We start from the raw sequence: 12,727 nt of genomic DNA on the forward strand, positions 1-12,727 counted from the left end.
GCAGGAGTGCCAGGTGGCAGTACCTGTGAGGTCAGCAGAAGAGAGCTACAAGCATTTCTTGAGCTTTTGTAAGCCATACATGATTTGATGCCATATGTTGCTCACAAAACAGTTTTTCAGGTACAGTAATAAGTACCTTCTTATAGCCCCAGACTCAGATTAGAAAAATGTTCAGTGGCTCAGAGTGTTAAATAAATAAATCTTGATCACTGCTCTGATATATATACATATATATATAACCATCTTGTCACACCACTCCTCTCATTTCTTTTCCTTGACCGTCAGCTGTTCTTTGATGTTCTTCTGAACCTCACCTCCACCTACTTCTGAAGGTGGAACATGCGACCTTGTAAATAAAACTCAAGGACAAAAAAAACCCCACAACTTAGTGTTATTCTGCAGCTTTCTTTAAATGATGTGTAAAGTAGGAAGGAAAGTCAGTCACCTTTGCATTTTGAAAAGCATCACACCTGACCCAAAGCCTCAAGCAGGAATCATTTTCCCTCTGATTAAAGTAAAAGAATTTACATAATCTGAAAGTAAAAAAGGAAAACTTCTTCCATGCAAGAACCCTGAAAGCATTTTTGCTACTGCTCCAATTATTCTCAGATTCCAAAAAAAATGCAGCTATTCACCACCAGATCTTAACGGGAATTCACAACCTCTTATCTCCTAATTTTTTTGTTACAAGTGGGTACTAGTTCAGATCTGGAAATAAGGCATGCAACTACCACAATTTGTGATACAGCTGACATAATTCCAGTTTGTTACAGAGATTTTTGCCTGCATTTATATTGCATTATTACCTCCTGCCATGATGTCGTGGTTTGGCCTCAGACGGCAACAAAGGCCCACGTGCAGCCGCTCGCACACAATAGAGCCCTCACGGCCACGCGGCCGGGAGGGGAAGATGGGAATAAAAAGGCAAAACTCGTGGGTTGAGACAAAGGCAATTTTAACAGAACGGAACAAAGAGCAATAACAACAACAATAACAGAGGGGTATACAACCGCGATCACGATACCGCCGCTCGATACCGCCGCGCGCCGACCGCTCCCGGGACGCCCCCGACCGCTCTACTCCTCCGGGGGTCACCGCCTCCTCTCCCCAACTTCCTGTCCCCTCCCCTTCCCGGCTAGCTCCGGCTACCCCTTGGGCATGGCTCACATGGGATGGAATACTTGTGTCCCTCCTAGGTCCTGGGGAGAATTAACCCCATCACTGCCAGACCCAGGACATCATCCACCCCTTATTCCATACCATTTCATGCCATGCCCAGATCCTACAGTTTCCAGTTGTATACTGTCAGTTTCTCCTGACATATATATATATATACACATATAGGTATAATGTCCTTAGTCTATGGGCCATCGCTCTAAAATGTCTGTTGAGTTCATTTAACCCATGACTTCAACCTCCATCTGTTAGAACAGTCTCTCAGGGCATGCAAGATGGTGTATGTTGGGGCTGGACTGTTGCATGTTGTATCTTTTCTCTGGGCCTTGTGGCTGATGTATCCGGTGTAGCTCATGTCCATGGGTTGAAGACGTTGGTCTCATTGAAATTGCTGGGCGCCAGCTGCTGAGGTCAGTTCTGGTCTCTTCAAGGCTGCACCGTACTTGATTTCTCATCAGAGTCCATCAGTCATTAGTTGGGTGATTCCTACTATAGTACAACCAATAGCAGTCACCAAAGTGAGATGGCAGGGTCATTTAGCAATTAACATCATACAGTTTCATTCATTGGCTATTCTCGCCCAAAATCAGGTTCCCGTGTGGTACACACTGCACTTCCCCATCCTTCCGCATCACCCACCAAGTGCATCCGGGTCCTTGAGCAAAGGCAACCCCACGGACAGGTTTGCCTTTGCCTGAGGCAGGACTGACCCAGACTGTCTTCCCCAACATATTCTTCATGTGCACTACGGGGACTCTGTCTCCCTCCACAGTACGTGGGGGTTTAGACTGGGCAGGGCCAGCTCGGTTGCTAGATCCCCTGGTGTTAACTAACCAGGTAGCCTTTGCTAAATGTGTATCCCAATTTTTAAAAGTCCCACCACCCATTGCTCTCAGTGCAGTTTTTAACAGTCCATTGTACCGTTCTACCTTCCCAGAGGCTGGTGCATGATAGGGAATGTGGTAAACCCACTCAATACCATGCTCTTTGGCCCAGGTGTCAATGAGACTGTTTCGGAAATGAGTCCCATTGTCCGACTCAATTCTCTCTGGGGTGCCATGTCGCCACAGAACTTGCTTTTCGAGGCCCAGGATGGTATTCCGGGCAGTGGCATGGGGCACAGGGTATGTTTCCAGCCATCCAGTGGTTGCTTCCACCATTGTGAGCACATAGCGCTTGCCTTGACGGGTCTGTGGAAGCGTAATATAATCAATCTGCCAGGCCTCCCCATATTTGTATTTCAGCCATCGTCCTCCATACCAAAGGGGCTTTAATCGCTTGGCTTGCTTGATTGCAGCGCATGTCTCACATTCATGGATGACCTGTGCAATAATGTCCATGGTCAAATCCACCCCTCGGTCCCGAGCCCATCTATATGTAGCATCTCTCCCTTGATGGCCTGAAGAGTCATGGGCCCATCGAGCTAAGAATAATTCGCCCTTATGTTGCCAGTCCAGATCCACCTGAGCCACTTCAATCTTGGCAGCCCGATCCACTTGCTGGTTATTCTGATGTTCCTCAGTGGCCCGGCTCTTGGGTACATGGGCATCTACATGACGTACTTTCACAACCAGATTCTCTACCCGGGCAGCGATATCTTGCCACAATTCCGCAGCCCAGACAGGTTTGCCTCTGCGCTGCCAATTCTGCTGCTTCCACTGCTGTAACCACCCCCACAAAGCATTTGCCACCATCCATGAGTCGGTGTAGAGATAAAGTACCGGCCATTTTTCCCGCTCGGCAATGTCCAAAGCCAGCTGAATTGCTTTCACCTCTGCAAATTGGCTTGATTCACCTTGTCCTTCAGTGGCTTCTGCAACTTGTCTTGTAGGACTCCACACAGCAGCCTTCCACTTCCTATGCTTTCCCACAATCCGGCAGGACCCATCAGTGAACAGGGCATATCTCCTCTCATCTTCTGGTAGTTCATTATATGGTGGAGCCTCTTCTGCACGCATCACCTCCTCCTCTGGTGACATTCCAAAATCCTTGCCTTCTGGCCAGTCCATAATCACCTCTAGAATTCCTGGGCGACTGGGGTTTCCCATTCGAGTTCGCTGAGTGATCAGTGCAATCCACTTACTCCACGTAGCATCCGTTGCATGATGTGTGGTAGGGACTCTTTCTTTGAACATCCAACCCAGCACTGGCAGCCGGGGTGCCAAGAGGAGCTGTGCTTCTGTACCAACCACTTCTGAAGCAGATCGAACCCCTTCATATGCTGCCAGTATCTCCTTTTCTGTTGGAGTATAGCGGGCTTCGGATCCTCTGTATCCCCGACTCCAAAATCCTAGGGGTCGACCGCGTGTCTCCCCTGGGGCTTTCTGCCACAGGCTCCAGGTAGGGCCGTTCTCCCCAGCTGCGGTGTAGAGCACATTTTTAACATCTTGTCCTGCCCGGACTGGCCCCAGGGCTACTGCATGGACTATTTCCTGTTTAATTTGTTCAAAAGCTTGTCGTTGCTCAGGACCCCATTTAAAATCGTTCTTCTTCCGGGTAACTTGATACAGAGGGCTCACAATCAGACTGTAATCTGGGATATGCATCCTCCAAAAACCCACAATGCCTAGGAAAGCTTGTGCTTCCTTCTTACTAGTTGGTGGGGACATAGCTGCTATCTTATTGATCACATCCGTTGGGATCTGACGGCGTCCATCTTGCCATTTTACTCCTAAAAACTGGATCTCCTGTGCAGGTCCCTTGACCTTACCCCGTCTTATAGCAAAACCAGCTTTCAGAAGGATTTGAATTATTTTATGCCCCTTCTCAAAAACTTCTTCTGCTGTGTTGCCCCATATGATAATATCGTCAATGTACTGCAGATGTTCTGGAGCTTCACCCTTTTCCAGTGCAGTCTGGATCAGTCCGTGGCAAATGGTGGGGCTGTGTTTCCACCCCTGGGGCAATCGATTCCAGGTGTACTGGACACCTCTCCAAGTGAAAGCAAACTGGGGCCTGCACTCTGCTGCCAGAGGGATTGAGAAGAATGCATTGGCGATATCAATTGTGGCGTACCACTTGGCTGCCTTGGACTCCAGTTCGTATTGAAGTTCTAACATGTCCGGCACGGCAGCACTCAGCGGTGGCGTGACTTCGTTGAGGCCACGATAGTCCACAGTTAGCCTCCACTCTCCATTAGATTTCCGCACCGGCCATATGGGACTGTTAAAGGGTGAGTGAGTCTTGCTGATCACTCCTTGAATCTCTAGTTGACGAATCAGCTCATGGATGGGGATCAGAGAGTCTCGGTTAGTTCGATATTGCCGCCGATGAACTGTTGTGGTAGCAATTGGCACCTGTTGTTCTTCAACCTTCAACAGCCCTACAACAGAAGGGTCCTCTGAAAGACCAGGCAAGGTGGACAGCTGTTTAACTTCTTCCGCCTCCAATGCAGCTATGCCAAAAGCCCACCGGTACCCTTTTGGATCCTTAAAATATCCTCTCCTGAGATAATCTATACCAAGGATACATGGAGCATCTGGGCCAGTCACAATGGGATGCTTTTGCCACTCATTTCCAGTTAGGCTCACTTCAGCTTCCAGTACAGTCAACTCTTGGGATCCCCCTGTCACTCCAGAAATACAGATGCGTTCTGTCCCTGTATGGCTTGATGGTATTATGGTACACTGTGCACCCGTGTCCACTAAAGCTCTATACTCCTGTGGCTCTGACGTGCCAGGCCATCGAATCCACACTGTCCAATAAATCCGGTTGTCCCTTTCCCCCACCTGGCCGGAGGCAGGGCCCCCCTAATAGTGGTCATAGTATCCGTTACTTGCTTGTTGCAGAAATGATTTGGAGGTTCCTTCAAGGGGATCAGAAGTAGGTTCAGGCCTTCTATACTGTCTGGGGAACTGCACATTGGAAACTGGGGCAGCACTTTTCCTGGAGGGATCCCCTTTTGTGGTGGTTCTTCCTTGCAGTTCCTGTACCCGTGCCCGTAGGACTGAAGTAGGTTGTCCATCCCACTTCCTCATGTCCTCTCCGTGGTCACGCAGGCAGAACCACAGGGTGTTTCGTGGTGTGTACTCCCTGTATTCTCTATCTTGAGTGGAGAAGTGTCTGCTTCTAACAGCTGAGATACTGGCTCGTACAGGCGGGGAGGATATATTCTCTTCAAGTTGCTGGACCTTCCGGGACAGTTTCTCCACAGCTGAGACAAGGGGAGAAGAGAGACTTTCTTCATATTGCCGAAGTCGGGCAGCCACCTCATCCACCGTTGGTCCCTCTTCGCCTCTCCATTCCATCACTGCCAATGAGTTGGCATATGACGATGGGGCGCTCCGTACAAACTTCCGCCACATGGGCCTTGTGCACTGGACCTCATCAGGATCTGTGGGTGACTGTGCATTGTCCAGGTCACAATAAATCATCTCCCGCACGGCTAGTTCTCTCAGGTACTGGATACCTCTCTCCATGGTGGTCCACTTGCTCGGATGGCATATAACATCTTCACTGAAGGGGTACCTTTCCCTCACACCTGATAGGAGTCGCCTCCAGAGGCTGAGGACCTGTGTCTTCTTCCCAATTGCCTTGTCAATGCCCGCCTCTCTAGACAGAGATCCCAGCTGCCTGGCCTCCCTACCCTCCAATTCCAAGCTACTGGCTCCGTTATCCCAGCACCGGAGCAGCCAGGTGACAATGTGCTCGCCTGGAAGTCGGCCGAAATCTTTCCGCATGTCCCGCAGCTCACTCAGGGACAGGGATCGAGTGATTATCTCTGATTCTGCCTCTTCCTCTTGTTCTCGTGATGACCCTGCTTCATTGTCATCCCTCACTAAGCGAACTGATTTCTTGTTGCATTTCTTCTTCTGGATAGGGGCGACTGACACGGGCACAGGCTGATTTTCTGGTTCAGTTGCAGTGACTGCCACTGGGGTTGGGGCAGCCGCAGCACCTGCTGCAGGGGCTGGAGCAGCCACAGCACTGGTTGCAGGGGTTGGAGCAGCCACAGTGTCTACTGCAGGGGTTGGAGCAGCCACAGCATTGGTTGCAGGGGTCGGAGCAGCCACAGCACTGGTTGCAGGGGTCGGAGCAGCCACAGTGTCTGTCGCAGGGGTTGGGGCAGCCACAGCATTGGTTGCAGGGACTGGAGCAGCCGCAGCATTGGTTGCAGGGGCTGGAGCAGCCACAGTGTCTGTCGCAGGGGTTGGAGCAGCCACAGTGTCTGTCGCAGGGGTTGGAGCAGCCACAGTGTCTGTCAGCCTGGTTTCCATGTCCTCCCCCTGAGGATGCTGCACAACATTGAGCAGTGCTCGGTAGATACTGGCCAAGGCCCAGCACAATGCAGTGAGCTGTGCCTCTCTGGAATAGCCACAGCATTTTCCTTTCAAATATTCTACCACTTTATCAGGGTCCTGTAATTGTTCGGTGGTGAGATCCCAGACCATTGGAGGTGAAAAGGTCTCTAGATACCTGCCCATGTTCTCCCACATGCCATGCCACCCATGACCCTCCAGCCTTGGGGCAGATCTCTTGGTGGTAGCCTTAAATAGTTGCTTAACCTTAAACAAAATCTGAAACACATTCAGGAGACCTAGCAGTAAGACCAAACTGGTTTGCGTGTCCCAAGGGTATTCAAAATTTTCAAAAACTGACATATCCAGCACAAAAAAGGAGGTGAAAGAGCTGGGGAAAATATCCCCCCCTGCTTCCCTCATAGATTCAGTGTGTTTATCAATAAATTCCCCGAGATATGGGCAGGAAAGCAGCGCTGAATAAACACCCCAACAAAACCATCTGAACAGAGATGCTATCATATCATAAGTTGATATAGCACAAGACAGCAAAATTATAACCCTGATCCCTCTCCCAGAAGTGATAAACATCATCACGGGCAGTACATACGGCATGTAAGAGTTCACATAACACAGCCATGAAAACAAACGAAACAACATTGTGCCCAGCAACTAATACAATGAACACAGATACAAAATTCCTTTTAACATGCCCTGGTCGGATCTGCCGTAATCTCAACCCTCCGAGTGCCCTACGTTGGGCGCCAAAAAGGACTGTCGTGGTTTGGCCTCAGACGGCAACAAAGGCCCACGTGCAGCCGCTCGCACACAATAGAGCCCTCACGGCCACGCGGCCGGGAGGGGAAGATGGGAATAAAAAGGCAAAACTCGTGGGTTGAGACAAAGGCAATTTTAACAGAACGGAACAAAGAGCAATAACAACAACAATAACAGAGGGGTATACAACCGCGATCACGATACCGCCGCTCGATACCGCCGCGCGCCGACCGCTCCCGGGACGCCCCCGACCGCTCTACTCCTCCGGGGGTCACCGCCTCCTCTCCCCAACCTCCTGTCCCCTCCCCTTCCCGGCTAGCTCCGGCTACCCCTTGGGCATGGCTCACATGGGATGGAATACTTGTGTCCCTCCTAGGTCCTGGGGAGAATTAACCCCATCACTGCCAGACCCAGGACACATGAAAATCTGGCTGAATATTTTATACAGGCTCTGTATAACACATCTTCAGTTTCTCCCCAAAGAACAGCCTTAACAACCCATTCCACAACATCTGTCAGCCACACAGACTGGAACGACCATCTTTTCAACACTCAGCCTTGCAATTGCATCTGCTGGACTGAAAGCCATTGCTTGGTTTCTGAAGAGCACCTTAGGACTTTTCAAATGCACTCAAGAGAGCAATGTGGGTGCGCATGCACACACAGAGGACCACTGATGATGATGATTAACATCCATCCTCCTGCCTGCTACAAAATTTTCCTCCCATTGCCACTATCCTAGTTGACAAACCAGTGAAAGATTTCCTAAGCACTCTCTCAGCATAACCTCTGCAGATGAAGCACAGGCAGGAACATATAACATACCCACACCAAGAGTTTACACACAGAAATCTTGACTGCAACATTACATTCAGTAGGGTTTTTTTGCTGCTCTTTGAATGCAAGTTGTACTACATAAAGATTTTAGAGCTAGGTGCAGTGGATGTTCCCATGTCCACCCACTGCATCAGCTAAATTAATAAGGAAAGTTAGTAAGAAATCAAAAAAATACAAGCTGAGGACTGTGGGACCTGGGTACTAAGCCCCACCAGGAAGCCTAGTCAATTGCTAATGCAAGCATAAGCAACCCCAGCTAATAAAGGGGCATCATGGTAGCGTTTCCAGCACAAAACTTAGTCAATAGAACTAAGAACTGGCTAGATTTTTCTGACAACATTTAGGGTATACCTAAGTCCCAAAGTGAGGGACTTCATTTCAGTAAGGAGCTGAAAATATAGTGACAAAGATTATCTTCTTTTGGAGGGTGAAGGATTAGCTTTACTTCTTTTGTATTTTCTTTTTTTTTTAGAAAAAAAACCACCCAACTCTTTTTTTTAATCCTTTTGAGCTAACCGAACAGTGGAAGAGCTGATGCGGCCTGAGAGCTAAGCCAACAGGTCAAGGCAAACCCAGCCTCAACCCTGGAGCTGCACTTCTGTTGCTATAGGATGAACTTCACAGAATGTCTGCTTGCAGTTCAGCTCCAGGCACCAAGGGGTAAGGCAAATCCCACATATTCAGTTAAACTTGCTATAGTGCTGGCACTACCCACATTCCCAGGACAGCAATTTCTTCCTGACTTTCTGAACCTCACACTCAGTCCGCACAAGCTAAGGAGAGCTTGAAAGAAGCCATAGTGCTGCCCTAGAGACCTGAGAAGGGACACAGCTGATGGAAGAGGACAGAAACACCTTTGCCCTCGCCTACAGAAGTTTTAAAGCCATTCTTTAATCAACAAACATGTAACAGCAGTCTTGCTCTTAATCAGGTCTGGCCATCACACAGAAAGTGAGAAGGCCAGAGCCATATTGTTGTTGGGACATTGCAGGAACACTAAATTGGAAGTGTATCACCTGTGTGTGCAACAGCACTCAGCTCCTCTCAAGCACCTTGCAACACATGTGAACAACCAACAACTTCTCAGTGACACTGGGTTTAACTTGCTCAAAATTACGACGACTAGATTCACACAGTAACATGAGAAGCTTTTTTTCCCTCCTGTTTAAAGTAATTAAATAAATATTGCTGAACCTCATACTGATAAATAAATGCTCAAAAACATAACCGAGATACAATTTCAACATTCAAAAAGGGAAAAAAAAGGCAAATAAGATGAAACTGTTGTTACTCAGATCTTGAGATTTCTAGCCCAGTCTATTGAATCCAAGGTTTTCAACTGCTTAGAGCCACCAATGCTATGTTAACAAAAGCTTCCAATGTAATTTTCATTAAGTCCCTATTGTTTCCAAAGACAAAACCTTACAATAAAGTTTTGTTGTTCAAAGATCCCGAGAAGTGGCAGCAGTAATATTTCCCAGAATACTAAAAATCTATGTCAAGCTCAAAAAAAGATAGCTAGCACCACAGATATATAAACCAGTTTAGGATACACTGAGTATCATATCATGCCAGTAATACTGAACGGTGCATTTGAGAAAGCTTATACCAACCAGATGAGCCATTGGTCTAGAGCTCAAAACAATCATAGAAGACCATCTCAGAAGGTAGGGAGAGACTTGGATGACACACCTGTGCTGAGCTTCATGCACAACTGGTTCAGCAATTAAAGTACTCAAGTTAGCTACATCAGGTGCACCCACATTACACTGCTTCCCCAGCATTAGCCACATCCCAGATAAGCCCAGAGCTGCAATCACATTAGGGCACTGAGGACTGCTTATGCTAGATAATAAACTGATGAATTATGTCTTCACACATCTGTTTATTTAGGGAACCATTATAATCCCACCCACATATTGTGTTGCTCTGCCCTTATGTAGGATCTGTTCATAACAAAGACCTCTCTTGACAGAATTAAGAGTATTTTCTCCCTTACTAGGCACCACAGACTTGCCAGAGTTGGGGGGGGTGTCTTCACTCAAGAATTTCTTCAACACTAGTATACCTTCATGCATTAAACAACTCTGACATCCATTTCTGCACATGAACAAGCTTTAAATAAGCAGCTTTTCTATCTATCATCACCTTTTCTTCCATTTCTGTGTGACAACTCCTTTTCCCCCATCAAATGGTAAGAACTTCCCAGAGATGTTTTTTTTTCAGATGGGCTCAATATGAAGCAGACAGAGGGGTAGGAAAAGCATAAGTATTAAGAAATTTTACAAAGTCTGCCAAATTCCAGTTTATGGAGGAACTTAAATTCATCTGAGTAATACAAACTACAGAAGCTTTCACTAGCAAAAGCAATGGAATTAGTGGGTTGTTTGGTTGGTTTTTTTTGCTTTTTTTAATCCTTCAATCTAATTCCGAGAGGGAACCGTACTAACTGGGGACGCGCTACATCAAGTCGGTAAATATTGTAACAATTAGCTTTGTGCACATCTGATTACTTGTGGTGTCTCTTTGTCCATGGGAACAGAGGAAGCAGCAGAGGATAAACTGTAGCTTATTCGCTTCTTCTCATTGCCCTTCCTATCCCTTTCTCTCTCTGCGTTGAGGGCTCCCGAGCGACCGCCCCAGCTGTAAAGCCAGCGTGGGGCCATGATCACACCAACAAAAGGTGTGCAGGCAGCCTTGTGCAGCGGCAATATCAGAGCTCCCTGCTCCCATCTCTCCCACAGGCTAGGAATGCATCAATCCTCTAACCTACTTTGCTTTTATTGGTCTGGCAGCTTGTCAGCTGCTCTGCTCCCAGTAGACATTAGAACAACAGAGGACTTGTTGAATATTCAGAGAATCATGAACACACACACACACAAAAAAAAAAAGGTCTGGGAGCTTGCCCAAGCCTATCTCCCTGCCTCAGGGAAGAACAGCTAGACACAAACCATTCATGACAGATTTGTCTCACCTGTTCTTATCAGCCTCCAATGAGGCACTCGCAGCTTTCCTAGGCAACCTAATCCAGCACTGAGCTATCCTTCTGGCTGGTTTTCTCACCTAAGCCTAAAGAAATCTCTCATGATATAATGTGGCCCCATTATTTCTTGCCCTGCCCACCGCAGCCATGGAGAACAGACTGTTCTTTTCCTATTTCTCATTGTCTCTTTCAGGTTTCAGCGATCTTTTCAATTAAATTTTAGCAAATGTTTCTCAGTAACTGAAAAGAATGGTGGCTTTGATTGTGCTGGGGCTTTTAAGGTCAGTTCTCCTTCCCTAGAATTAGTCCTAATTCTCAACCTCTGAAAAAATCTTCAGGAAACAAGCCATTTCCACACACCTAAGTGTATTTATTATTCTCATTTCCACCCTAATCATGCAGATTACTGACTAGAATAAACCAATTCACCACATAGTCTAACGAGGGTGCTGTTATTGGCAACCACTTCAGCTGAAGGACCTACACTGGCAACTTGCCCACAAATAACAATCAACTTGCAAAAAAGGCAGAAGCTTGCTGCTGTCACCTTTCCAGCGCAAGGGCAGAGCCCATGAAAGGTACCAGCCTCAGTATGCATAGCCGAAAATACCAATCTGTGTGCAACCTGTGGTCCAGGCTTGGCTGGCCAAACACACGTGAGATCCTCTGATTCATCAAACACAGTAAGTGCTAACAATGAATCACAGAATTGTTTAGGTTGGAAAAGTCTTTTAAGATCACCAAGTCCAACCATTAACCTAGCACTGCCAAGTCCTCTACTAAACCATGTCCCTCAGCACCATATCTACACATCTTTTTTTAAATGGTGACTCAACAACTTCCCTGGGTAGCCTATTTCAGTGATTGACAATCCTTTTGGTGAAGAAATTTTTCCTAATATCCAATCTAAACCTCCCCTGGCACAACTTGCCATTTCCTTTTCTCCTATTACTTGTTACTTGGGAGAACAGACTGACACCCACCTCTCTACAACCTCCGTTCAGGTAGTGGTAGAGAACAAAAAGGTCTCCCTTAATCCTCCTTTTCTAAACAACCCCAGATCCCTCAGCTGCTCCTCATACACTTGTGCTCTAGACCCTTCACCACCTTCATTGCCCTTCTCTGGACACACTCCAGAACCTCAATGTCTTTCTTGCAGTTTGGGGCCCAAACCTGAACACAGTATTTAAGATGCAACCTCACCAGTGCCAAGTACAGGGGGACAACTACTAAACCATGTCCCTCAGCACCATATCTACACATCTTTTTTTAAATGGTGACTCAACAACTTCCCTGGGTAGCCTATTTCAGTGATTGACAATCCTTTTGGTGAAGAAATTTTTCCTAATATCCAATCTAAACCTCCCCTGGCACAACTTGCCATTTCCTTTTCTCCTATTACTTGTTACTTGGGAGAACAGACTGACACCCACCTCTCTACAACCTCCGTTCAGGTAGTGGTAGAGAACAAAAAGGTCTCCCTTAATCCTCCTTTTCTAAACAACCCCAGATCCCTCAGCTGCTCCTCATACACTTGTGCTCTAGACCCTTCACCACCTTCATTGCCCTTCTCTGGACACACTCCAGAACCTCAATGTCTTTCTTGCAGTTTGGGGCCCAAACCTGAACACAGTATTTAAGATGCAACCTCACCAGTGCCAAGTACAGGGGGACAATCACTTCCCGAGTCCTGCTGGCCACACTATTCCTGATGCAA

At 47.3% G+C, this 12,727-nt stretch overlaps 1 protein-coding gene across 1 annotated transcript; it reads right to left on the minus strand.

Moving 5' to 3' along the window:
- Nucleotides 1-938: 938 nt before the first annotated feature.
- LOC106885910 lies at nucleotides 939-10,693 on the minus strand. The gene is made up of 3 exons (XM_014938432.1): nucleotides 10,541-10,693; nucleotides 5,109-5,987; nucleotides 939-4,925 (listed from the first exon to the last, which is right to left on the minus strand). Exons 1-3 carry the CDS (start codon nucleotides 10,691-10,693, stop codon nucleotides 1,740-1,742), a joined length of 4,218 nt encoding a protein of 1,405 aa, XP_014793918.1. The 3' UTR covers nucleotides 939-1,739.
- Between the last annotated feature and the right edge of the window lie 2,034 nt (nucleotides 10,694-12,727).

This window comes from Calidris pugnax, unplaced genomic scaffold (genome assembly GCF_001431845.1).
Source record: "Calidris pugnax isolate Ruff unplaced genomic scaffold, ASM143184v1 scaffold13, whole genome shotgun sequence".
NCBI classification, from domain to species: Eukaryota; Metazoa; Chordata; class Aves; order Charadriiformes; family Scolopacidae; genus Calidris; species Calidris pugnax.

What these genes read in the sequence shown, in the direction of transcription:
- LOC106885910 (XM_014938432.1), bottom strand. Translation starts at nt 10,693, where the DNA reads ATGGCCCCACGCTGGCTTTACAGCTGGGGCGGTCGCTCGGGAGCCCTC. An exon ending in TGGACAAAGAGACACCACAA is followed by an intron (nt 5,988 to 10,540) that starts GTAATCAGATGT and finishes GCCCCTATCCAG; the next exon opens with AAGAAGAAATGCAACAAGAA. An exon ending in CTTCAGTCCTACGGGCACGG is followed by an intron (nt 4,926 to 5,108) that starts GTACAGGAACTG and finishes GACCACTATTAG; the next exon opens with GGGGGCCCTGCCTCCGGCCA.